The 25,087-nt window shown below is 43.7% G+C and overlaps 6 protein-coding genes across 7 annotated transcripts; 2 read left to right on the plus strand and 4 right to left on the minus strand.

Moving 5' to 3' along the window:
- Positions 1 to 6,401: 6,401 nt before the first annotated feature.
- On the plus strand, positions 6,402 to 9,322 carry LOC108135809 (lipase 3). The gene is made up of 3 exons (XM_017256685.2): positions 6,402 to 6,925; positions 7,218 to 7,387; positions 8,202 to 9,322. Exons 1-3 carry the CDS (start codon positions 6,812 to 6,814, stop codon positions 9,142 to 9,144), a joined length of 1,227 nt encoding a protein of 408 aa, XP_017112174.1. The 5' UTR covers positions 6,402 to 6,811; the 3' UTR covers positions 9,145 to 9,322.
- Positions 9,323 to 9,420: 98 nt separating this feature from the next.
- Positions 9,421 to 11,920, minus strand: LOC108135808 (lipase 1-like). 2 transcript variants are annotated; one of them, XR_001773931.1, is made up of 4 exons: positions 11,556 to 11,920; positions 10,803 to 11,501; positions 9,963 to 10,707; positions 9,421 to 9,906 (listed from the first exon to the last, which is right to left on the minus strand). XR_001773931.1 is itself a non-coding variant. In XM_017256684.1 (3 exons), exons 1-3 carry the CDS (start codon positions 11,706 to 11,708, stop codon positions 10,300 to 10,302), a joined length of 1,260 nt encoding a protein of 419 aa, XP_017112173.1. In that variant the 5' UTR covers positions 11,709 to 11,920; the 3' UTR covers positions 9,421 to 10,299. The 2 variants fall into 2 exon arrangements, 1 of the variants encoding a protein (XP_017112173.1); XM_017256684.1 differs by having other exon boundaries at positions 9,421 to 10,707.
- A 90-nt stretch (positions 11,921 to 12,010) lies between these two features.
- LOC108135810 (lipase 3-like) lies at positions 12,011 to 14,276 on the minus strand. Its single transcript, XM_017256686.1, has 3 exons — positions 14,195 to 14,276; positions 13,452 to 14,147; positions 12,011 to 12,515 (listed from the first exon to the last, which is right to left on the minus strand). Exons 1-3 carry the CDS (start codon positions 14,255 to 14,257, stop codon positions 12,120 to 12,122), a joined length of 1,155 nt encoding a protein of 384 aa, XP_017112175.1. The 5' UTR covers positions 14,258 to 14,276; the 3' UTR covers positions 12,011 to 12,119.
- A 115-nt stretch (positions 14,277 to 14,391) lies between these two features.
- Positions 14,392 to 16,768, minus strand: LOC108135807 (CCR4-NOT transcription complex subunit 10). The gene is made up of 6 exons (XM_017256683.2): positions 16,609 to 16,768; positions 15,800 to 16,546; positions 15,415 to 15,742; positions 15,269 to 15,330; positions 14,864 to 15,214; positions 14,392 to 14,803 (listed from the first exon to the last, which is right to left on the minus strand). Exons 1-6 carry the CDS (start codon positions 16,695 to 16,697, stop codon positions 14,479 to 14,481), a joined length of 1,902 nt encoding a protein of 633 aa, XP_017112172.1. The 5' UTR covers positions 16,698 to 16,768; the 3' UTR covers positions 14,392 to 14,478.
- A 744-nt stretch (positions 16,769 to 17,512) lies between these two features.
- On the minus strand, positions 17,513 to 19,885 carry LOC108135811 (sorting nexin-12). The gene is made up of 3 exons (XM_017256687.2): positions 19,426 to 19,885; positions 19,013 to 19,108; positions 17,513 to 18,355 (listed from the first exon to the last, which is right to left on the minus strand). Exons 1-3 carry the CDS (start codon positions 19,600 to 19,602, stop codon positions 18,125 to 18,127), a joined length of 504 nt encoding a protein of 167 aa, XP_017112176.1. The 5' UTR covers positions 19,603 to 19,885; the 3' UTR covers positions 17,513 to 18,124.
- A 507-nt stretch (positions 19,886 to 20,392) lies between these two features.
- LOC108135836 (V-type proton ATPase subunit B) lies at positions 20,393 to 24,850 on the plus strand. Its single transcript, XM_017256720.2, has 4 exons — positions 20,393 to 20,526; positions 20,590 to 20,716; positions 22,364 to 23,625; positions 23,693 to 24,850. Exons 2-4 carry the CDS (start codon positions 20,644 to 20,646, stop codon positions 23,828 to 23,830), a joined length of 1,473 nt encoding a protein of 490 aa, XP_017112209.1. The 5' UTR covers positions 20,393 to 20,526; positions 20,590 to 20,643; the 3' UTR covers positions 23,831 to 24,850.
- Positions 24,851 to 25,087: the final 237 nt, after the last annotated feature.

Raw genomic sequence — 25,087 nt, forward strand, 5'->3', positions numbered from 1 at the left:
CCCTGCCCTTTCCCTCCTCTACCTACTTGCCCCTTCCCACACTGCCGTTTGCCTTGCCTGCGTTTATTTGCTATCGGGCAATAATAGGGCCTGGCAGGCAGGCGGCTTCTGCTGCAAGTAAGCCCCAATAATAAAAAAGCCCCCTGATAAGTGCAAGTGCCTAGCGCCGGCCCCAAACCACAGAGAACTAAACCAACATTTTGGCCCGGCTGTGGCCAGCACTTCACTTCCACAGCGTCATCGCCATCGAAGTGGTTGGCAGCCAATTCGCTCGCAGGCGTTCTTTGGCCCCCCGTCCTTAAACAAAACTTGGACCAGTCGGTTCTACCTAAGGCCCTGTCGTCCATCCCATACCCTTACCCATACCCATCCCACTGCCCTCGGCCCAGAACTCTTATGTTATTGTTTATTTGGTACAATACAAGAGCTCCAATACAACAAAAGAGAGCAGAAACAATAAGGGTCGAGCAGGCCAGGCTGACCAAATATTTGATATCACATGCTATCAAGATGGGGAATATAATTGGGGCAGTAAAGGAAATTGAGTTTTAAGGGGAAATGATAAAATCACCCAGGCATAATGGGTCAAGTACTTTGAATAGAAGTTAATCAGCTTTTTCCAATATAAGATAATCAGAAAAGTACGTGTTTTAATAATCTTTTGTTATATGTACAATATTTTTCATTTTAATTTTTCATTGCATGCTATAACTCTTTGTTACTTATACAGAAAAAATTATTAAGTTACGTTTAAAATAATAAAACTGATTGGTATAATACAATATTGTAATTTAATATGATCTAATACCACAATATCTTGGCTCTAACTAACATAGAACCCATAAGATATGAAGATTTTAATATGTTACCCATTCTAAAAAATAGAAATGTTCACAAAGTTTTAAGTGTTTCAAAGTGATGATCAAAATAACCCTTAAAGACGTTTTGTCTATTAAATCCCACATAACCGACAACCTTTCGTGGCAGCTGCAAACTCAATTACTATCTTGGTGAATACTTTTCCTTGGCTGATCACGACCAATATCCCCGACAAATCAACGAATAACAGCTGCTGCGAATCAATTTTAAGCCTCTTCAGTGTTTGTGTTTGTGAATGATTTGAGTCGCCTCAGTCCGTCCAGTCTGAATCGGAGCACTGTCGGAGGCAGAGTGCCCCTACAGCTTCTGAGAGCTGCGGTCCACGGGGGTCTTTCCCGGCCAAGTGACTGAATGGATGATGGTCTGGTAGGTCGTCCAACTACTTGCTGGCTGTCTGGCTGTCTGTCTGTCTGGCTGACAGAATGCCCAAACTTCTGGTACGCCTGTTGACAACGACATCGACCACAGGGGAGGCTTTGCCTACTCACATCTGTGGATTGCAGTGGATTGTCGAGCTTTTCTCGATTTGGTTGCTCGAGTAGGCTTTCCCTGCAACATTTTCCATTACGTGATGTAGTCATTTCAATGGGCTGTAGCCACAGACCGTGGTCGGCCCACTGTTTATCTTTTATTGATTATGCCAGCAGGTAACCCCAAGCCAAGCCAAGCCAAGCCGAGCCGGAAAATTTGCCTGATGTGAGTGAGCGCGCGCCTTCAGATTCAATTTAGTCGTTAAATATTTAGATTTTGTTATTGCCGTCGTGGCTCTGCGGTGGATGGTGGAGAGTGAATAGTGGACTATGGACGATGGACGACGGCAACAGGAAGGAATCAATTGGTTTCCCTTTGAGTAACCACGCTTAGTCATGACGAAACGTCGGCACTTCCTCCTGAGACCTCGCCGTGTTCCTTTTGTTGTCATCGCAGTCGCAGTCGTGGGGAGGCGGCTTTTTGTTATTGAGATTTTGTTTTCAGTTTTCTGTTTCTGTTTTATTTGCAGCTAGCAACTCGAATTTTACGACCGGCGATTGCCTTGTTTGTCCGGCTAGCCGGCAGTTGTAAATATGCTGCGGCGGTGAGTCAGGCAGGCGCGCAGCCAAAAGTCGAGTAATTAGCGATCATCGTCCAGGTAAGCCAGGTAGATAACGACTCCTGGCCAAGGCCGTCCTCCTCCGCCCGGTTAGGGAGTTACAAACGCATCAAGAAACAATTAGCAGGGGGATTAGCACATTGACCTAACGGCCGGGCTGGCCGATCATCTAACCCGTCATTTTGGCGGGGAAATAAATGGTGACAGTCATCGTTAGTAAGTTTTTCCACACAGAGAAAAATAAAAATGTAAGGGGAAGATTCCTTTTGCCATGTAATTTACATTATATATGATAATTTTATTTAATTAGCTTCGCCCGATAAAGTTTGAATTCAAATAAATGAAGAATTATTTTTATTATCTTACCTTTTGAATAAAATCGTCAGAAATAAGTTTAAATAAACATGTTAGGAAGACAAAGCTAATAAGATAAGCCTTATATTTCAAATGAATTTTTTTCTAGCACTTTAAGCTTATAAAAAATTATTGCTAAGCCCGAAATGGCTTGGATTAATGAATTCATTTGGCTTATTATTAACCATAAAGATGTTCATTTGATTAATTAAATATTATTGCTAAGCCCGATATAGTTTGAATGCAAGTATTATAGTTTTTTTTTTAATATGTATTATTTTAATTGTCTAACGTCTAAATCGAAGTACCCTTAAAGCCGAACTACAATACTTCTATGTGTTTTTTAATTAAACAAATAAATAGAGTTGTCCCCGATTTGCTTTAATACACATATACTTTAGATGCCTTTGGCCTGACAATTATATATTTTTAAATATTATTGGTACACTCGAATTTATTAGAACTAACTTATTTCTGTTAGCTTTAAAATTAATAATTGTTTGAAAAATCTTACCACTTAATTAAAATACAATAAACAAACAAAATTAACAAAGATACATGGTCTTAGTATGCAAAAAAATAAATTAATTTCAAATAAAATTATTATCTTATACATTTAAGGATATTATTTACAAAATACTTTGCCAGAAAACCGTGGTCCTTTTACATTGGACTTAAGCAGCATAAGCATGGACAATGATTTCTTTTGTCTTCAATTTATAACCCTAATATACCACTTAAATGTTTCTTTGCAGTCAATCACTTTCGATTTGTGACCCTAAGACGTCATCGCGGATTGCAACGAACTGGCGATAGGCGCCCTTGTTGGTTTAGATAAGCGACGTTGGGTCGACCGGAAACCGGACCGGCAAAACCCATACGCTCTGGCTTGGAAAAGGAGAAGAGGGGAAAAAAAGAAAGAAAACGCAACCGAATGCATATCGGAAAGCAGAGCACTCAAAGTGAAATGTCAGCTCATTGTTCGGCGGAAAAGCTAAGCGGTCTTTGATTTGTGGCCGACACTCAGGCCCATCTCATGCATTATGCAGATCTTGTCCAGCTCGAGTTTCAAGTTCAATACAAAGTTCACACCACGCAGCTGTCAGCAGTGATGTACTCTGCGGTCAACGAAAGTGATACCGATTTCGGAGCAATGAAATCTGAATACCCTATCCACAAGTAAGATAGGAACTTTAATCCACAAGTGGGGGGGTTGATCAAAAGACCGTTTTGCCGAAATTTCCGTGTTTCGGTTACGGTTTCAGCTCTTACATTTCATTTACCTCGGAAATCCCGTTACTGTTTTGAAATTGAATCGGTTAATATCGCTTAACAGCTCCGTTAGTTGCGGTTTAGGCCCCATGCCCGAAAAGCAAATAAACACATCTGTTAAATTAATGAAATATGAGCTCAACGTATAATTACCGATGGTTATCCATACCTGTTTACATAATAACTTATACCCTTTGATTGCATCACTCGGATATCACTTGTGCGGGCAAATAAGCCACACAGGCCTAAATGAACAAACAAATTTGGCAACGGAGTGCTACATGGAGTATGCATTATGGAGTGTTTAGGCCTCAATTACATAGAATCCATTAGCCGAAAGTGAAAGAAAGTCGCATGAGGAGCCCTGAAAGATGCCCCTGACCGCAGACCCGTACCGTTTGATTGGCCGCCGCAAGTGCCCCCATGTTTAATTGTCGAAACCAGTTAACTAAACAGCTCACTTGATCTGCCGCAGTCACACGCGACAAACACTGTTGTCGCAGGTGTCACAATAGGAATTAGCGTAAACTGTTTTAACGCCAAACAAATGGACATTTGAGCCGTGAGCCATAATCATATGTATATGCGACCCGCCTTGGGCTTTGCCCAATGGAGTAGCTGTGATGCCAAAGGTACCACTTTTGGTTAAGGCAGTGTGAAGGCTGTATGTACTTAGGGTACACTTGAGTTACAACTGCAATCAAAGTAATAGTACTGGGTCAATCTATTTGTGTATTTGTGCTTTAAGTGCAATGCTAACTTACCAATAAACAAAGTTAGGTTTAAAAAGCCTTTGTTACTGTTTCAGTTTTTCAAGGAAAATGAAAACTTTTGCTAGTTCCTTAAAATTCACTTTTCAATATACTGATGTAAATCATTTTACAGCAATTCAAGAAAATATCCATAAATCCTCCTTCATCTGCACTTTGATAGGAATAAAAATGTTTTGAATATCTGAGCTTTTTTTATATTGTAACATTTCATTTTTATCAATTTTTTTTTGAAAATATGTTAAAATGTTTCTTCCAAACTATTATTGTTTGCGATTTCCATAAGCTAAAAAAGTAATATTATTTTGACCGTAACTGTATATACATAGTATTAAAAGTTCTTATCCAAACTCAGTAAATTTAAGTCTCAAGCATATTTGATTTTTTTCAGGCATATCTAATGGGTCACAACCATACAATTTCCCTAACAAAATACCGATCGATCATTTTTAAGTATAGATAAGGTTTATGCAGTGATGACAAGTACCGGGGAGTGAAGTTAGGTACACTATTCCGGCCAAGCCACATCACTGGGTAATCGCTCGGTGAGCTGTCCAGTACGTGAGTCGCGGCCGGTGGGTCAATGCCGCCAGTGGGGCAGTGGAGCGGTCCATTGATGAAACGGAGTAGAAGAAACGGAGTGCACAGCAGTTGCCAGCTACAACCCCTTGCGCAGTTGTTGACGAGCTATTAAAATGCCATATAAACAAACAGAAAGCTCTCCACCGATCCAGCGATCCGCTGAATGAACGATGAGAGCAGTGGAGGATTGGCGGCTGAGCTGTCGATTGTCTTTCAAGTGGGTAAACATAAACAGCCGTCTTCTATGGGTATGCAAAGGTACCCCCGAGTGGGTACATACATACCCGTACCGCATGCCTGTTGTTGGCAACTGAGTGCCAGTACTTGGGTCAGGCCGGCCACATCCTAAATAAGCAGCCGCCGTTTTCATTAGGCAACAGGTTATTGCAATTCAGCGAAAAAACAACGGCGACCGACGACAACAATGCGACGAAAAACCACGTCGCAGCCAGACTCAGAGCCAAAAAAAAAAACAGTTTGTAAGTAAGTAGCTCCCAAAAATTTATACACTGCTCGAAACCAATTGTGTTTTATGAATGCATTGTATGTGATGTGCATAACTCTAAACGGCACGCGAATTGTTCATATTGTTAGGCTCATTGAGAGTATTTATCTTGCTTTATCATCTTTTTTATGTATGATGTGCCTTGAATGGGCAAGTAATTTCTCAGTCTTCACAAATTCTATGCGAATTATCAGATGTCAAAGCCATGAGTTGTCAAAGTCTTGAATACGGCAATATGAATCACTGGCTTGTTAAACAGTTGAACTTCTGTTACTCAAACTTATTGTTAGGCAGACATATATTAGGCATACGATTTTATAAGATTCGGGAATGTTCTTACTTTTCAATTAAGGAACAATTATTTTGTACCAAAACAAATTGGTTTGCTATCACTTTAAAATAATAATAATACTTGGTATAAACTACTTTGGGTGAGATCAATATTTTAAGAACTAGCCAGTTTCAAAAAGAATCTTAAATGGCTATACTAAATCATTTATTTTTTAATTTTGTACCAAGGACTTTTGATTTTTAGAAGTTCAACTGTATGCGGACTTTACCATGGGTTTTTTTCTATAGGACAAGGTCAATTTCACTTTCTTCCGCCGCTCGAAGCTTAAAATTTAATCGCATCTTGAGGTTGTTTCTGCGATATTCGCCCACTGTGCTGTTCGTTGACAGTTTTGGATAGCGTTCTCTCTTTCGCTAAGCTGTTATAATTGCTCAAATTGCCGTGGCAGCGTGCCAACCGATTGGATTCCGGGGGGGGAGGGTTGGGGGTAGCCCATGAAACCACGAGGAGTGGGGGCGGCGGCGGCGGCGGCAATTGATATTACGCGCAGTGTAAGCCGGCAGAGGCAGAAGCGCCGCTGCTCTGGGCGCTCAGGTAAGTTAAGTTAAGTTAAGGTAAGGTAAGGTAACTGGCATGCAGGTGGCTCACCGGTTGGAGCCATGGAGCTCTGCTCCGCCGCCAAGCCGCTCAAATGAGTGGCAAGCCCTGCGAGCGGCGGACGCATGCGCAGTCGATAAAGCACATTCGAATCGAACGCTAGCAGCGGTACCGTACCGCCAGACTCGATTGCAGTTCCCATTCATATCCATTCATACGGTTTCGGTTTCGGTTTCAGTTTCGTTTTCAGTTTCGTTTTCGGCGTTTTTTGAAAGCTTTTTGGTTGGAAAGAAAGTGCTGTCTTTCTTTCCTCAGTCGCCGATCCTTGGGCAGCTTTCATTTTCATTTTCATTTTTGCTTCGATCGATCGCGAACCGGTTGGGCTTCTGATCGGTTACCCAGTACCCAGTACCCAGTTACTTAATCCCAGCGTGCGGCGTTCATGTAACCATAATCCTGGTCTGGTCAGCATGCGACGGGAGCGAGTGGAGCGAGTGGTGCTGCTGTGTCTGACGCTGCTCGGATTGCTGCAGGTGTCCAGGGCCACTGTGCGTCAGTCGCGCGAAATCATCATCACAGATGCGGTAGGTGTTGTTTCTCAGCAGCACGAGGAGGAGGTGGAGGCGAAGGCGAAGGGGGATAATCCCCAGGTCGGTGCGCCAGCGGAATTCCTAATTAACCAAATGTCACAACGCACGCGTCGCATGGCCTCCAAATGTCAAGCGTTTAATGTGCCAACAATTTGTGTTTGCATTTCGGATTTTGGCCCGCGACTGTTCAGCCTTCGCTTCCTGCCTCCGTGTGGTTGTCCCAATTTGTAGTTACCATGGTGTCTATAGATACCTTTCACCTGTTGCCCTTCCTTATCCGTTGCAGGTGCGGCGCATCCAGAACGACGGCTACAACGTGGAGCGCCACTCGGTGACGACGAAGGACGGCTACGTGCTGACCCTGCACCGCATCCCGCAGGTGGATCCCGAGCTGGGCACTCTGCTGCGGCGCCCTGTTGTCTTCCTGCTCTCCGGATTGTACGCCTCATCGGATGTGTGCGTAGTGCTATATACTTTGTTTATCATATGCAAATAGTTACTTCCGCTTGCGGTAGATAGGGAGCATAAAGGGAATTCCGCGGCAAATCAAGTGTTGTCTAGAGCAAAATTGTAGAATTTTTTCCAACAGATTGATTCTTTTCCGCGCTAGAACGTTCTTACTTATCCCTTCCTCTGTGTGCTACCAAGAAAACGATCTATAAAGTTTAGAGTAGCTGGAATCCGCAAGCATTACTTTCTAAATATTTGAACAAATACACCCATCCCATTGGTGGGACATTTTAATAAGGACCTTTTGGCTAAAATTAATGACACCTTACAAAATTTAGGAGGACATGCTATTGATACGAAATTAGCCCAGTCTTACACTTTCATTTACTAATCAAATCCCATTTGTTAATAGGCTTGGAAAGTGCAAATTGTGATAATTACAATTAATTAGACTGTAAGAATAGGTATAGTAAATCCAAGTAATTTATACTCTAATTCTTGTATTATCTGAAAATTTAGTTTAAATTGAAACCAAGTTAAAGCTAAATAGCACCCATTCATAATTTGATAGTTCCCATATTTATTCAAATATTTTAAGTATTAAATAATGCAATTTAATGTGCATTGATAACCAGATATTTATTTATACTTTTTACGTTTTACTTTTATTTATTTGGTATGATTTAGTTATAAGATTTAAGAGTTATCAGAGGCTTTTTAAGCCTGTAAAGCTAGTAACCATTTAGATAGGTATTACTATGAACTAAAAAAATAGCCCATTAATGTAAGGTATCAATACCGCTTACCTCTGCTACTCCAGATGGCTCCTGAATGGACGCGAGGACTCGTTGGCCTACCTCCTGTGGCGGGCCGGATACGACGTGTGGCTGGGCAACAACAGGGGCAACATCTACTGCCGGAAGAACATGTGGCGGAACACGACGGAGCGCGAGTTCTGGGACTTCAGCTGGCACGAGATGGCCGTCTACGACATGCCCGCCCAGGTGGACTACATTCTCCGGAGCACCGGGCAGCGGGCAATGCACTTCGTGGGCATCTCGCAGGGCGGCACCGTCTTCCTGGTGCTCAACTCGATGCTGCCGCAATACAATGCCGTCTTCAAGAGCGCCACCCTGCTGGCGCCGGTGGCCTATGTGAGCAACACGAAGAGCGGGCTGGCCAAGGTCATCGGCCCGGTGCTGGGCACCCGCAACTATGTCTCCAAAATGCTCGAGGGCGTGGAGATGTTCTCCACGAACAAGTTCTTCAAGAAGTTCCTCTCGATGACGTGTCTGGAGAACGAGAAACCGCTGGTCTGCATCAGTCGGCTGTGGCCAGCCGTTGGCTACGACACCCGGTTCCTCAACAAGACCCTGCTGCCCGACCTGATGGCCAACTTTCCGGCGGGCGGATCGGTGAAGCAGCTGATGCACTACTTCCAGGGTTACGTGTCCACACGCTTCCGGCAGTACGACTACGGCCCGGAGCGCAACTGGCTGCACTACCAGCAGCTGGAGCCACCGGACTACGCGCTGGAGAACGTGTCCACGCCAGTCACGGTCTTCTTCTCGGAGAACGACTACATCGTGGCACCGGCGGACATCTGGCGCCTGCTCACCCGGCTGCCCAACGTGGTGGCCGTGTACAAGGTGCCCTGGAAGCGCTGGAACCACTTCGACTTCATCTGCGGACTGGGCGTCAGGGAGTACATCTTCGACAACATTGTCCTCTCCATGAACCGCTATGAGCAGCGGCGACGCTGACGGAACGCAGGAGACGGGAGGATCAGGATGACGGGCCGGGAAAGGTCACAGCCAGAACTATCACTAGTGCCAAAAACAAATTGTAGAATTACGAAACTGAGTCTGCGGTTGATTCGGCTAGATCAACTTTGGATATATGTACTGATTAATAAATAAATAATTTATAGTTTAGACTAAATAAGAATTTGGTTATAACTTGGCTTGGAAAGCAATTGGAAAATGGATAGTTTTTTCTTAAGCCGTAACTATAAAATTAATTTGTTCTTGTAAGAAGCATTTTTGAGTTTGTATATTTATTTTAAATTTTGAAGAAATTATTGAAACAATTTTTACAAACATGATGGACCAACCTATGCTCTGTGCTCTATGCTCTCGTTAAAGACACAAGGTTTTTTCCACGCGCCCATGAACTACGTACATTAGTAGACATCCCAAACTATGAAATAAATAAAATTACTTTATGGTGTGACAGCTTAGTCTGTGAATCACAATGGGGAAAAGTTACAAATGTGTATATATTTACAATTTTTTGCAAGAAACATATGTTCAAGTTACTCATTTGCCATATAAAGTAAACGGAAGTATAGGGAATTCCAATGATTAACATAGTAGAAAATGGTTTAAAATTGTTGTAAAATAATAATTTAAAATTACTTCGGTATCCCATTTGGACCTTCTCAAAGTCGTTAATAATTCTGATAATTGGTTGATTGATCACTTCATTTACGGTCTTAGGGAAAATGATGTCCATGTGGTACACTTCTGCAAATAACTTCTAAAATAATGGTTCGATTTGAAACCAACATATAAACTTATACCGTTCAATAACTGGCGTCAAAAATTTCTCAGAGTGACATGGCAGACTTTAGCGAGATGTGGACGTTTGAATGGGCGTAGCTGCATTAAATGGACATTGCGTAGCTAGAAAGAACATTTAAAATTCCAAATCTCTAGCTTTTATAGTTTTCGAGTTTTGACGTCCAAGGGACAGACATACGGACATGTTTCGGAAACGCTTGCTCTCTAAGATACAATTCTTTTGGAATATTTGTATTTGATAAACTTTGACGACATACAAACAAAAAAACTAACATTATGTATCAAGTATTTTAAATAATTCATTTCCTCTTTTTAACTCTTATAATAACAAGTTTTCTACCTTGTCTTCCGTTTTCTTTTACTCTCAAATTGGTCGATAACTTTGATAACTGGTTGATTGATGACCGTATCTACGGTCTTGGCGAAAAGAAAGTCCGTGTGTTCCCAGGATGAGTCAGCAATGTGATGCTTGACCACGTTGTTCAACTTGCTAGCCAGTATTAGAACATCCTTGGGAGCGGTCAGTTTGTCCCCATCACTGAAGTAAATGTGAATGGGCGACATGGGCCGCACTTTTTCCAATGGATAGTCCGGAGGCGAGCCTTGCTTGTAGACTTTTTGGTTTTTTTTGGGTCCAAAGTCAAACGGGCGGAATTTTCCAGATTTCCTGATCTGCAAAAAGTGCTTTGGCTGACGCGAAGAAATTCCGCCGGGATGCGTTGCCATCAGAAAAGGAATGATGGTCTGAAAAATTGAGAGTATAAGAAAGTAAATAAATTTAATTAATTTAAGAAGCAAAATTAATTTAAATTAAATTTAAAATATAGTTTTTTACCCACCTGGTTCATGTTCTTGGACATACTGTTGGTGATCAAGAACAAAGATGTGCATAACTTCTTCAACTTTGAGGGTTTGCACAAAAGCGCTAATACGAAATTCAGTACACCGGTGTGGCCAAAAAAATTGCAGTCCTTCATCTTCATAATGACTTTCTCGAGCATGTTGAGCATCCCGTCCGTGGAGTGGTGCATGAAGGCGGCGGGGGCCAGTAGGTTGGCGGTCTTGATCTTTCCGTTGTACTCCGGCCTCATGCTGAGCAGAACCATCAGCGTGGTGCATCCTTGCGAGTGGGCAACAAAGTGCAGCGCGCTGTGGCCCGTGGTCGCCAGGATGTAGTCGATCTGGGCGGACAGGTCCTCCATTCCGATCTCGTGCCAGCTAAAGCGCCAGAAGGCGTCCTGGGAGGCCTTCAGCACCGAGTGGCGCTGGGAGTAGCGCACGCCGCGGCAGTTGCTCAGCCACACGTCGTAGCAGGCATCGGCCAGCAGGAAGGGCAGGGCACTCCTGGGACCGGTCATCAGGAAGGAGTCCGCCGAGGCGGTCAGGCCATGCTGGATGAGGACGGCCGGCTTCACTCTGACTCCGCTCTTCCGGCAGCGCTCCGACGATGGAATCCGGAAGTTGTCCAGGATGTAGCCATCCCTGGTGAGCACCGTGTGCGTCTCCACCGGATAGTTGTACGTGGCTATGATGTGGACCTACGAACACGTATTTTGCAGGTCTCATCTCCTTAAAGATTGTCATCTACTAACCCCAGTAAAAACCTTTAGGCGGTAGTCATTGGGATGGCCCGTGAAATTTTGAAGTCCAAACTTCACCTTCTTTTCAGCACTGGCTATGGCGATGCAAACGCAGGCAGAAAAGATCACAAACTTCATTAGCCACATCTGGAGGAGTTTTAACATGGTTTTTTCTACAGACAAATCAAATGGAGAGCAGAACTAATCCGAATAATCGGTATGCATTAAAAGTTCATTTGTAAAAGCAGAAAACTGAAACCATGTAATAATCATCTTTAAAAATAAATTTGTTCCTTCAGCTTCAGATTCATATAAAAAAAACCATTAATCATTTCCAAAGAAGTATTACTTATAAGTCAATCTTAATGCCAACTTTTATCACAAAAAAGGAACGGAAGCGTAAAAGAAAGTGCAAAATTTAATTGCTGCACATATCGCTAAATAAGCATAAATATCTTTGAGCATAATTACAGATTAAAGCATTTCTTTATTGCATTTAAAATTTATTTCCCCAAAGTCAATGGACAGATAAACACCAGGAAATGCACGAATGTTTATAAGGGAATTTACAAGGGCTCATGGGTTAAGTTGATCGAACTGCTCGAAAATTCTGATAATCGGTTTGTTGATCACTTCAGCGACGCTCATAGCGAGCAGGAAGTCCATGTGGTGCCAGGCCGTTCCCTTGATGCGGTGCATCACAGCCATGGGCAACTTGGAGGCAAAATTCAGAATATCCTCCTTGTTGGTGGAGGTGTCCTGGTCACTGTAGAATATGTGCACCGGGGTCAGGGGACGGATGTTGTGCAGCGGGTAGTCGGGAGGTGATGCTCTCCTATAGATCTTCAAGTTCGCCAGGGTCCCGAAGTCGAACATCCTGAACATTCCGCTGTCCGTGAGCTGAATGAAGTGCTTGGGCTGGCGCGAGGAGATGCCCGCCGGGTGTGTGGCCATAATCAAAGGAATAACACTCTGAAAATTCATGTATTTATAAGCTTCCATATGCTCCAACTACTTGTCTGATTTCTTATTTGATTGTTACTTCTTTAAGAAACCAACACAACTGAATCACTTGGCTAGTGACCACTTATTTACTAGATTTTTTGATCACCCTTACTGTATAACTCATTTGCTTCAAGCAAGTTCTCCAGTTCCTATGATCATTTTTGAACATTTACTTGTTATATCCTTGCAGAGAGTATTATAATTTCAGTCAAAGTTTTATAACGCATTTGCGACCCTATAAAGTATATATAAACTTGATCAACATCACTAGAAGAGACAATCTAGCCATGTTCGTCCGTCCTAACTAAATTTATCTCTCAGTTTTAAAGCTATCTGTTGTAGGAGTACATAAGTCGAAACAAACCCGATCGGACGACTTTAACATATAGCTTCCATAAGAATAATCGGCGAAAAAAAAGGAAAACGAAACTGTTTCTCAAGTTTTTTGGTTTAGTTCTTCGAGATATAGAAATTGTTTATTATTTATGAATTATGTTTTAAATCTACTTAGAATCGGACAACTATTATTATTTAGCTTCCTAATTTTGAATTTTTATTTTAAGTTCTTTTGGACATAGTAATGGTTTAAAAATTCAGAATTATGCTTTCAATTTTATTCAAATTGGAGAACGATATCATATAGTAGCCATAGAAACGATCTAGCTAAAAATCATTAGAGCTTCAATGTTTTTTAACATATACGCACATAAATCTAAATTTAGATGTTTCTAATGTATTTTTGCAATAGAGAAGGGTAAATAAACTGCCGAAGTTGTCTTACTTTCTTGTTTTTCATTGAAAAGCGAGTGAACTCGAACTCTAAAACTCTATTTTCCAAACTTTACCTACTACTACCTATCGAAGTAATGAAAGTATACTAACTATTATTTTTCCAGTACTCACTCTGTTCAGGTGGTCGGAAACCTCTCCGTTGCTGAGCATAAATAAGGCTGAGCACATCACCCTCACAGCGAACCGGCTACACATGGACCCCATGATGCCGTTTAGAATCTTGTCGTGGAACATGAACTCACGGTCGGGCATCACCATGATAAGGCTCCTGAGCAGGGTCTGTCCCAGCGTGGACGTGTGGCGCATGAAGACAGCCGGAGCCAGCAGGATGGCGGTCTTGATCAGCTGATTGTACTCCGGCCGCATGCTGAGGAGCACCACCAGCGTGGTGCAGCCCTGCGAATGGCCCACGTAGTGCAGCGCTCTCTGGCCCGTTCTGGCCAGGATGTAGTCTATCATGGCGGCCACGTCCTCCATTCCGATCTCGTGCCAGCTGAAGCGCCAGAACGCTTGGTCGTTGGGGTCCAGCGAGACGTGGCGTCGGGAATAGCGGGTGCCCCGCGAGTTGCTTAGCCACACGTCGAAGCAGGCATCGGCCAACATGAAGGCCAGTGCGTCCCGTGGTCCGTTAACCAGGAAAGTATCCGACGAGGCAGTCATTCCGTGCTGGAAGAGAACAGCGGGCTTTGGTCCTGAACGCATGCAAAACATCGAGGTCGGAATGCGAAAGGCACTGAGCAAGTATCCATCTCTGGTGAGCACAGTGTGTATCTCCACCGGGTAGTTGTGCGCGGCTATAATGTCCGCCTTGGAAAAGAGGATTAAGGATTAAGCACTGATTGCAGTTTACTTACAGAAGTTATGCCGCTGGCAATGTCCAGCCAGGCACATAGAATCACAAACGTTAATTGCTGCATCTGGGGAAAGAATAACTTAATACTCTCAATGGAATAAGTCCATAGAGTGCATCTAATTTTAAAATTACACAGCGAATTCCTCAGTTAAGTGGAAAGGTAACAGTTTAAAGTTAGGTATTGCAAAATAAATAATCTTTTTCGATCAAGGACTTTTCTGTATTTACACTTCACATTCCATTCTCGTACTTTGAATCCGTCTAGTTATTTACACAATTTGTTGTCTAACTGGGCGTCCCGGCGGGAACGGGGCCCATCTTTAGGTCTATGAAGCGTCGCAGGGCCAGCGCCTTGCCGCCCACCAGCGAGTGGTTTAAGTTGGCCAGGAGGGATTTTGCTTGGGGCAGGTCGTTCTGCAGAGCCAGCGCCACTGCCAGATTGTACCGCACCACGTTCTGGGCAGCGTCCACCGACTTCAGCTGCCAGTCACGCGTCTCAAAGTCGAAAGCGTTCAGTGTGCCCACGAAGGTGGGGTCCAGATGGTCGCGTGCCTCGGCTGCCTTGTCCATCAGCATCAGCGCCTCTCCGGCGTACATGTGACCCAGTAATCTGAAAGCAGGCAAGACGTTCAGGCACCACCAATCGGATTTATAGACAAATGCTTAATACTTGTGTGCATCGGAGAGACGTTCGCAGGCCAGCAGCTGTTCCGCCATCTCCAGGGCGGTCACATGGTCGCCCAGACGCAGGGAGACGAAGCTGTGCGCCGCATAAATGGCAGCTAGCATGTTCTCCAACGACTCCAGGCTAACTGGCTTCGAGGGATTGCAGAAGTTATTGTCTTGCGGATGACGCCACGACTCCTGAGTTGGATCCTTCGGTTCGGGAGCCTCCACATCCTCCGAGGGGACCGCCGACATGTGAAACTTGGTCCTGTAGTGCTGCGTAAGGGTCAGGGCACTGCGTAGGCACAATGCGGCGAACTCCAGTGTGGGCTCAGGCACTCCAGCGGACTGGGGACTATGATTAAAGTTGTAGAGTTATTAAGATTAAGAGTCACTATAGAGCACTCACGCATATGGCTTAGTCGCGGGCGTGGCTCCTGCCTGCGACTGACGATCCTCCTCCACTAGTTTCTATATAAAGATTACATAATTATAGGTCAATTATTTCCTGCTTTCTTAACATATTGTGCTCAATAAAAGTATCTATCAACTCACCGCTTCGTGCTCCATAATGCACGCCTCAGCCATGCGCAACCAAAGACGCGGATTGCTGTGGAACTGCTTGACGGGCACCAGGAAGCACTGGAAGGCCTCCTTGGGACGGCGCAGGTGCAGCATGGCCACGCCCAGGTTGTAGAGGATCTCGCAGGAGCGTGCCGAGCTCATAGTTTGCAGGGTGCTCTGGCGCAGATTCCGCGCCAGCTGCTGGTCAAAGTTGAGCGCATTTTGAAAGAACTTGGCGGCGATGGCATAGTGTCGAACTCTCAGGTGAATCACTCCCATGTTGTTGGCGATGCACGTGCTCAACTGAGGGGTCACATTGCTGTGGAGACAATACAATTAGCATTTCTTAAATGTCAAACACACAACTAATGCTCACCCAGCCTGTGTGCATTCGTTGTTGATGCGCATCAGCTGCTTGGCCGCCATCTGGAAGTCCTTCATGATGTAGTACTGCTGCGCCTTCAAAGCAGCGTACTCGGGCGTGCCATCCTCCTGGATGACCACCGGCTTGCGGTTCAGGACGAGTGTGATGAGCTGCAGAAGCTGCAGACTGCCGCCCAGACCGGCCACTGTCCCCTCCACAGAAGTTCCCACTGGCGTGGCCACCACTGTGCTGGGCGTGGCCGCCTGCGGAGAAGCTGTGGCGCTGCCAGCCGGCTCCTCGGTGGGATGGCTGCTGGGCGCAGTGGCCACCAGGTTGAGCTTGTACTGCAAGTAGTCCAGAAAGGCCTCGGCGCGGTTCAGCTGATTGGTGGCCAGCAGAAGCTGCAGCTGCAGCGTGGCCACCAGCGCCGCCATAGCCTTCTCCAGCGCCTCCAGTCGAGCCACCAGAGGCACCAGCTTCTCCAGCGCCGTGCCGAACATGTGGCGGTGGTAGTAGATGACCGCCCTGTTGTACCGGGCCACTGTGGCGGTGGCAGCCCCTTGCTTGAGGCTCAGGCTGCCGGACGCCTCTCCCGGGGCATCGGTAAGGGCCTCCAGCTCCTTCAGCAGGGCGGCGTGCTGGGTGCAGCCCGTCTTGTGGTAGCTGACCACCGCCCGGTTGTGCCGCAGGACGGGACCACTGCTCTCGCCCAGCGTCTCCAGCTCCTGGAGCAGCTCCAAGCAGCGATCGTACTCCGAGCTGAAAGGAGCAGAATAGCGGTTACGGGTGCCATTCCCGGCGTATGCCATGTGTCCACTCACTTGTTGAACTCCTCGTGCGCCTGGCACAGCAGACTGTAGTTCTCGTCCTCGCCGGCCTGCGTTTTGGTGGGAGAATCCGCCGAGTCCATGCCAAAAATAAATAAAAACAAAAAACCAACTCCGATTAATCGCTGACACTTTGCTGGTGTTGGGAAGCGCGTGTGCCACCACGAAATCAGTGCTGGAAAGTGTCGCACAGAGGAAATCACAGTTAAAGAAGAAGAGTTGGCGGTTCTTTTTTTGTTTTTAAAAAAATTGTAATTTCTCCTAAATGTTTTCCTTAATACATCTGATTCATTATAAAAATACTTATATGTGTCTTTTTTCTTTAATTTTGTGGGCAAAAAAGTGGGAACTAAAAAATCTTTGAGATACTTTAATTCATCTTTAGTAGTTGTTTGCTTAACAAACTAAAATCGCAATCAAACCATTGCTATCCAAATTATATTGGTTTGTTTTATTTTTATAATGAATCAATTATCCTCGTCAATTTAACTTCTTTAATTTTATATGACTAGTTTGTATTTCTTGTTCTTCTAAATAATTCAATAAAAACACTTTCACAATTGTGTCGATTGGAAACTGTAAACAGTTACTGTCTTAAAATTATAATTGTCTGTAAAATATATTTATCTTGCAGGAGACGATAACGAACAAACATTTGTATAAACAAATTGGTTGGGAAATGTTTTCCTAATATTTTCTTGAACCTTATCGCCTATTAAAAATAATTTCACCAAAGAAAACATTGTAAACAAGAAACCCAATGCAACAGCGCTTTGTATCCATCAGGAGAATTCTGGAGATTGGCCAAGCTGTTGACTCATATCGGAATATTTGCATTTTTGCACTTTGATAAAGCTTTGTCCACCCCGCGCACTGTGCAAATAATATCGGCAGTCGCTTATTTTTGAATTATTTTAATTTGATTCGAAGTACAATATTATTCACTAATCTGTTTCAAAATATTCAATAATTTGCATACATTTAAAGGGATCGGATTTCGGGGTCAGGATAGCTCCCTTATTTATTTGCTGCTTCATTACCGCTGCAATGGGTCAAAACGAAGAAACTTAGGATAGGGAAAACGGGGGAGGGACAGCTCCCACTTCCGAGACTCATTTAGCGAGGGGCGTGGTAGGCATGTCTTATGTACACTATTCGTAAATATCTGTATTGTATATAATATATATGTATGTATATTGTTATGTATACCATATAAATCTGAATTTAGCATTAAAAATTCCCAATGCTGGTTTTAACTAGTCCCCGGGCGGGGGTGAGAGGGGCTCAACATTAACTGAGCAGCAGCACATCCGCCTGGCATCGCATCGCCTAATAAACACATCCCTTCTAACTCCACCCTCGCTCCTCTACTCCTCTGCTCCTCCTCCAATCTGGCCAAGCACACACATTCACACGGCTTCCCTAAAGACTTCGTAGCGGGTTTGTTCGTTCGAGTTTTTGCTTCATTGCATTGCTAGGTTATGGGTTTCGATTGCTCCTGACTCGCTGCTTATGTGTTGCGAATCTTGCCGGGCACGTAGTTCTTATCGATGACGTTCTCCTGCAGGAACATATGCAGGCAGCGCTCGTTCTGCGCCAGCGGATGTCCGGCTATCTTGTTGATAAAGCCCTCTAGTCCCTTGCGCCGCTCCTCGATGAAACTCTCGTCGAAGATCCCCTCGTCGCCGCGGAAGGGCATCTGGCGCTTCCAGGCTTTTCCCGGCAGTGGGGGCACTACGATCTGCGGGAATATTTACTTGATTAAATAATGTTGATGCGTACATCGGAGCTTCCGTTTTCACTTTCACAGATAGTGTCGGAATTCATACTGCCGTAACTACTCAAGGGGTTTGTTAGAGATAAGTAACCAAAACGTAATGACACTTTAAGCCACCACAGAAATAAATCTAATTTTGTTTCAAGTGTTTCGTCTATTTGTGTTTTACCCTATTGTTTGTACAACTTTATGTATAAATCGATTTTACTTGGTGACGTTGTAATATAAACGAGTGGCTCTACATCAGCGAAAAAATAACGCAAGTCACAATAGCGTTTAAATATTAATACTAATTTCATGCTAAGTAGTAAAAATGAGTTTTAGATGGGCAGTTTGTCAGGCTGTTGAAATTATATGATAATGACTGCGATCAGATAAAAGACTTCTTTAACTATCCAATAACTTCTGTTAAATAAGGGGTTTCTTTATGTGAAATAAGATTTCGATAATGTGGTCTAAATTTATAAAATTTAAACTCTGTGATTTGGGCAGAGTTCTTGAACTCTGTAGAGATTTGTTTGATAACTGTGGCCGAAAACAGCTCACAACTCAAGCAGAAATCCATAAAACCATCTAAAAGTGAAAACCGAAACACTCCGGATGTTTTCCTGGTCATCGTACCTTGCTGTCCCGCTCCAGTTCATTTCGTAACCACTCGAAATCGCTGTAGCGCCTTCGCACGCTGGACTCCTTCACCTTGAACACGGGCAGATTGGTCTGGAATGCAGAAATGGTTAATTGGATTTAATGGGAGTCTTCGGGGGGGACTAGGACTTAGGTGAGGTGCCCGCATGCCGGGTTTCCGTGACTCAAGCCCCGAATCAGTGCCTTGCACTTGTGACTAATGTTTATCGCCCGGTTCGCTTTATAGGCGTATCACCCGCACACACAAACACACACACACACACACTTTAGTACTCGTACGCAAAGCGAGACAAAGTAGCACGTATGTATGTGTGGACGACACGAATTCCAGCGATAATCATTGGTTTTCGGGGCAACTTGGATGGAACGCCCCATTGAAGATCACTCACCCGCATCCGGACCTCGTAGTCCGTGTAGCGCTTCTTGCCCGCCGCCATGGTGGTCAGCGGATTGACCACGTCGATCTCCAGGAAGTTGGCGGGCACGGCGTAGGCATCGTCCAGCGTTTGCTTCTTCACATTCAAGCGGCGGGTGGCGTCGGCGGTTCCATCGGACTCAACCATCATAGTGGTAATGCCAGGGGCTCCGGATCGGCAGAGATATAGACGCCCCTTTTATCGGATGCAAGAAACGGGTTTTGCACTCTGTGCAGTTCTTTGTGTTCGTTGTCGATGGCTCTTTGTGTTCGATCCTCCTCCGTTGTGTTTCTCTCTTTCGCTTGCCCTACGTTACACTCGATTTTCTGGGGGTTCCCAACGGCCGCAGCGTGTAAACAACTATTATAATTTAATTAAAATTGTTCCATTAAAAAACTTTCTAAAGGTGGAGAAACATCGATATAACATCGAAGACATCCATGTTCCATTACACCGTCAAAATCGATGTTTGGCAGGGCACTATCGATGTTTTTCCATCTCTAAAATGCAATTTGATGTTTCAGAATCTAATTTTCGAGTTACCCAAATAAAGGAAGTTAAACAAAAACAAAAATGTAATTATTAATCGAACATTTGAACTAAGTTGAGTAACCGCATATTTTTATTTTATTTTTACTCGCATAATGTTTATGAGGCAAACTTTAGTGGAAGAATATTTTTAATTAATTGTAAATGTTAATGATTTCGTTTTAGGAACAACTTCTAAACTAATAACACATGAATTATTAAATCTATTGTTTTAATCATTTTTATTTAAACGTCGATAAATCATTAATATTGTCCGCCAAAAAATATCGGTGTCGCAAATATCGATGTTTCTACACCTCTAGAACTAACGCAGGGCTGCACTATGCGCAGTGGCAGTGTTGGTAAGCTGCGCACTTAAAAATCCCAAGCGCCTGGCGGGTCATGTGACGGCACGTGACGTCACAGCAGATTCAGATTCAGCAATACTTTTCAGTTCCAGGGCAATTTTTCATCGTACTCGCAACGACTTCGCAGGCCAAAATTTTGCGTGTGTGTCGCTCAGTATTGTTTCGTAGCTGAAAAATTGTACGTGCCCACCGTCGTCGCTTACAAAACTCAATAGTGCTAAACAGTTATTACTATTTGCAGCTCGAAATTTGCAGTGCACTTTCAAGGTAGAGGCGCAGAAAAAGTCTATCCAAGATGAACGCCCAACAAGCCCAGCGGGAACATGTCCTCGCCGTCTCCCGAGACTTCATCTCCCAGCCCCGCTTGAGTGAGTAAACTTTCGGAATTTTCCAATAAGTGAAAACGTTGAGAACTGCATTCGAAGCGTAATTAAGTGCCAGATAAAACGAAAGAAAAAGCTAAAAGTCCGCCATGACAGTTTGCACGAATCTGGTGTGAGACGGAGCAGAGAAAAAATCAATAGGTTCTTGCGACACCCACTAAAACACAGAGAATTATTCGGATAGCAAGCTAATTGATTGGAATAGTGAGGAAAATAGTGCTGAATAGATCTCAAGTTTATTAGACAGTCCCGTGGAGCACCCCTATTATCATGGTTAGCGCTTATTGAAAATTTTCGCCGTCACATGACCGTTCGCTGCTCAGCTGTTTGCTTTTGCCATTCAGAGCGCACATTCAAAGGCACCTGACTGCGAACGGGGTGGGTGGCAAAATGGGCAATAGGCCCTCAATTTCCCCCGGATTTTAACTACTATTTATGGAGGGTGTCAATCCAATTGTTATTCAATTTTAACTATTTAGACATTTATATTTTATAGGTTAGCTGTAATCGTAGTATCACTTTAATTGATAGACAAATAATCAAAAGCACTATTATTATAAAAAAAATAATAGTTGCATAGAAAAGGCAGTAAAAAAAAACCAGCTTACGTGATTTTTGCAGTTCGATTAGCTTATTTTTTTGCACTTTATCTAGCCCTGCATTTTGCATTTCCCTTTTGCTATCTATTTCTTATAAGATTTCCACTGCAGCTCGTGGCAAGGGCTAAAAACCAGTTAGACAGTCAGCTGACATAATTTTTCCTCTCACTCGCACCCACACTTGTCTTTTGACGTTTGCTTTCTTATCAGATTCTTACTTTCATGTGAGCATTGCGCGACTCGTGTTATTTGTTGTAACTAAATATAGTTGAAAGCTAAGGAAAGCAATGTGCTACAAATGAATTTAAACTATTTAAGATTTCGTTTTAACACAAATGTAGTACAAAAGAAAAAGTTTATAAAATGAGATAATTACACTTCACTTGAAGTGAAGCCCTATATTATTATTTTGAATTGAAAAAAAGAACACAACTTGCTTTTACAAAAAAAGCCCCTATTTTGTGATTATTTCTGTGGTTCAATTTATCACTTATTGACCATTGTTATGAAACAGCAAAAGCTAAAACCGTTTTTTATTTTCGATGGATTTAATGAAATTTGAGCTGAAAAATATGAATAAGAAGTACCTTCATTAAATGTAAAAGTATAGTAACCAAAAAAGGATTGGCAGGGTTTAATTTCGTTTTATAATTTCTTTACAAAAATCCATATCTTTGTTTAGCCTGGTTTTTCGTTTAATTTTGCACCAAATACCAGCATCTAATAAGAATTGCACATAAGGTCAAATATTTATTCAAATATCCAAAGTTGCAATTAAAATACCTAAATTCCATAAGCTAACAAACTTTGTAAAGAATCGTTTTATAAATAAAATATCATTTACATTTCGTAATAGTAGAAAAATAAAACATCGATTTTGTATGAGAATCTAGCTAAAAATTATCTTTTTATTCTAATTAAAGACTTTAAAATCGTGTATCTCACAAAATCAAATGATCCCACTTAATCATACATATTCAACCACATTATAAAAACATGCTAAATAATCTCCTGAACCTCTTTTTTACCACAGCCTACAAGACGGTGTCCGGTGTGAACGGTCCCCTGGTCATCCTCGATGAGGTCAAGTTCCCCAAGTTCGCCGAGATCGTGCAGCTGCGCCTGGCTGACGGCACCGTGCGCTCCGGCCAGGTGCTCGAGGTGAGCGGCTCCAAGGCCGTGGTGCAGGTGTTCGAGGGCACCTCGGGCATCGATGCCAAGAACACGCTCTGCGAGTTCACCGGCGACATCCTGCGCACGCCCGTGTCCGAGGACATGTTGGGCCGTGTGTTCAACGGATCCGGCAAGCCCATCGACAAGGGACCCCCAATTCTGGCCGAGGACTTCCTGGACATCCAGGGCCAGCCCATCAATCCCTGGTCGCGTATCTATCCCGAGGAGATGATCCAGACCGGTATCTCGGCCATCGATGTGATGAACTCGATTGCCCGTGGCCAGAAGATCCCCATCTTCTCTGCCGCCGGTCTGCCCCACAACGAAATCGCCGCCCAGATCTGTCGTCAGGCCGGTCTCGTCAAGCTGCCCGGCAAGTCTGTGCTGGATGACCACACCGACAACTTCGCCATCGTGTTCGCCGCTATGGGTGTGAACATGGAGACGGCCCGCTTCTTCAAGCAGGACTTCGAGGAGAACGGCTCCATGGAGAACGTGTGCCTGTTCTTGAACTTGGCCAACGATCCGACCATCGAGCGTATCATCACTCCCCGTCTGGCTCTGACCGCCGCCGAATTCTTGGCCTACCAGTGCGAGAAGCACGTGCTGGTCATCCTTACCGACATGTCCTCGTACGCCGAGGCCCTGCGTGAGGTGTCCGCCGCCCGTGAGGAGGTGCCCGGCCGTCGTGGTTTCCCCGGTTACATGTACACCGATTTGGCCACCATCTACGAGCGCGCCGGACGTGTGGAGGGTCGCAACGGCTCCATCACCCAGATCCCCATTCTGACTATGCCCAACGATGATATTACCCATCCCATTCCCGATTTGACCGGTTACATTACCGAGGGCCAGATCTACGTCGACCGTCAGCTGCACAACAGACAGATCTACCCACCAGTCAACGTGCTGCCGTCGCTGTCGCGTCTGATGAAGTCCGCCATCGGCGAGGGCATGACCCGCAAGGATCACTCTGACGTGTCCAACCAGCTGTACGCTTGCTACGCCATCGGCAAGGACGTGCAGGCCATGAAGGCCGTGGTGGGAGAGGAGGCCCTGACGCCCGACGATCTGCTGTATCTGGAGTTCTTGACCAAGTTCGAGAAGAACTTCATCTCGCAGGTGAGTTCGCAGCAGTGTAATGTGTATGTATTTGTTGACTGGATTTAAATCGTACGCTTCTTTGCAGGGCAACTATGAGAACCGCACTGTCTTCGAATCCCTGGACATTGGCTGGCAGCTGCTGCGTATCTTCCCCAAGGAGATGCTCAAGCGTATCCCGGCCTCCATCCTGGCCGAATTCTACCCTAGGGACTCGCGCCATTAGATCCTGTTTATTGTTTTGTTTTTGATTTTTGTCCAAAATTTTGTTTCATTCATAATTTAAGCTGGCGGCGGCGCATCGTGCGGCGCGTCTCCACCTCCTGCAATATCCCGCTGTGTATGCGTCTATATATACATAAACCACAATACAACCACAAAATATCTAAACTACGTTGAGAGCCTGGGTTTGTGTATCTCGGAGCGCCCCAGCGTAGCCAAAACAATAACTAGTTAAATATCGTCCAAGCGAGCAAACCTACTCTAAAGTGTGTTTTAGTATTGAAGTCCCGTCTTGCAATGTACATAAATTGAATTGCTTAATGATTGTCGTTACTCCCGCCAACACACTGTCGTCTAATTTCATTTGTTAAAGTTTACTATTTTTGTTAGGTTTTAAGTGTGTGCTCTTTGAATTGTTTATAATTTGTCTAATCATTTTCGCATAAAGAATCGTAGCATTCCAACAAAAATTAACAATCGCCTATTTGTGTTACTATCGTTTGCTCTTCCGTTTATTTTTCGTTCTTACGTTAGACGTTTCACCAGTTCGCACAAGTATTAAACACTCCCCCCCCGGCCCCTATTTTCCGTACCGCCCCCGCTCCCGTCCCTGCACCAAAACCTTGTGAACAATTTGTACAGCAACTCAACTAAACAATGGAATATTAAGTGCAAAAACAATGCTTTAATGCAAATAATGTTTTAAATGTGGAAATCTACAAAAAGTATAAAGATCTATGAAATACTGTTTGTTTCTTTGTCTCTAAATTAATGAATATTACATAAAGTTGCATAAATTAATATATATTTGTTTGTTGTATCTGGTCACAAGAGTGAAAGGGGAAATGTTCTATGATACGGCCCAATCATTTCAGCAACGACAACTTAATAATCATGAACACATGCCGAAACAATAAATGTTGAAATAATATGTATTTAAAGAAACTAAATAGTTCATGTATATGTATAAATTATAGAACATTTAAATGATGAATAAACTACACACCAAATCATGTTAAATAAAGTCATTCATGTTTATTTCAAGTATGGGAATTTCAAATTGATAAGGTGATGATTTGATAATTTTTCTTGTTCTGATTCGTTCAAATGGTTTTATGTGAAATTTTTATTGTCTTTTAAAATCAATTAAAGTTGCCCAGAAATTAATTGACTGGTGTAACGATGCATCCCTTTTTACATTTTTTTAACATTCTTGTATATGCTTCACTGTTGATTTTAGCAGAACTGAAAGCTTCAGTTG

Source organism: Drosophila elegans, unplaced genomic scaffold (genome assembly GCF_018152505.1).
Source record: "Drosophila elegans isolate 14027-0461.03 unplaced genomic scaffold, ASM1815250v1 contig_476, whole genome shotgun sequence".
NCBI lineage: Eukaryota > Metazoa > Arthropoda > Insecta > Diptera > Drosophilidae > Drosophila > Drosophila elegans.

Coding starts and splice junctions, on each gene's coding strand:
- LOC108135809 (XM_017256685.2), top strand. CDS start 6,812: ATGCGACGGGAGCGAGTGGAGCGAGTGGTGCTGCTGTGTCTGACGCTG. Junction 6,926..7,217: donor AAATCATCATCACAGATGCG/GTAGGTGTTGTT, acceptor TATCCGTTGCAG/GTGCGGCGCATCCAGAACGA. Junction 7,388..8,201: donor TTGTACGCCTCATCGGATGT/GTGCGTAGTGCT, acceptor CTGCTACTCCAG/ATGGCTCCTGAATGGACGCG.
- LOC108135808 (XM_017256684.1), bottom strand. CDS start 11,708: ATGTTAAAACTCCTCCAGATGTGGCTAATGAAGTTTGTGATCTTTTCT. Junction 11,502..11,555: donor GCCTAAAGGTTTTTACTGGG/GTTAGTAGATGA, acceptor ACGTGTTCGTAG/GTCCACATCATAGCCACGTA. Junction 10,708..10,802: donor TGTCCAAGAACATGAACCAG/GTGGGTAAAAAA, acceptor TCAATTTTTCAG/ACCATCATTCCTTTTCTGAT.
- LOC108135810 (XM_017256686.1), bottom strand. CDS start 14,257: ATGCAGCAATTAACGTTTGTGATTCTATGTGCCTGGCTGGACATTGCC. Junction 14,148..14,194: donor TTGCCAGCGGCATAACTTCT/GTAAGTAAACTG, acceptor CTCTTTTCCAAG/GCGGACATTATAGCCGCGCA. Junction 12,516..13,451: donor TTTCCGACCACCTGAACAGA/GTGAGTACTGGA, acceptor ATGAATTTTCAG/AGTGTTATTCCTTTGATTAT.
- LOC108135807 (XM_017256683.2), bottom strand. CDS start 16,697: ATGGACTCGGCGGATTCTCCCACCAAAACGCAGGCCGGCGAGGACGAG. Junction 16,547..16,608: donor GCGCACGAGGAGTTCAACAA/GTGAGTGGACAC, acceptor TGCTCCTTTCAG/CTCGGAGTACGATCGCTGCT. Junction 15,743..15,799: donor AACGAATGCACACAGGCTGG/GTGAGCATTAGT, acceptor TTGTCTCCACAG/CAATGTGACCCCTCAGTTGA.
- LOC108135811 (XM_017256687.2), bottom strand. CDS start 19,602: ATGATGGTTGAGTCCGATGGAACCGCCGACGCCACCCGCCGCTTGAAT. Junction 19,109..19,425: donor ACTACGAGGTCCGGATGCGG/GTGAGTGATCTT, acceptor TCTGCATTCCAG/ACCAATCTGCCCGTGTTCAA. Junction 18,356..19,012: donor AACTGGAGCGGGACAGCAAG/GTACGATGACCA, acceptor ATATTCCCGCAG/ATCGTAGTGCCCCCACTGCC.
- LOC108135836 (XM_017256720.2), top strand. CDS start 20,644: ATGAACGCCCAACAAGCCCAGCGGGAACATGTCCTCGCCGTCTCCCGA. Junction 20,717..22,363: donor CATCTCCCAGCCCCGCTTGA/GTGAGTAAACTT, acceptor TTTTTACCACAG/CCTACAAGACGGTGTCCGGT. Junction 23,626..23,692: donor AGAAGAACTTCATCTCGCAG/GTGAGTTCGCAG, acceptor GCTTCTTTGCAG/GGCAACTATGAGAACCGCAC.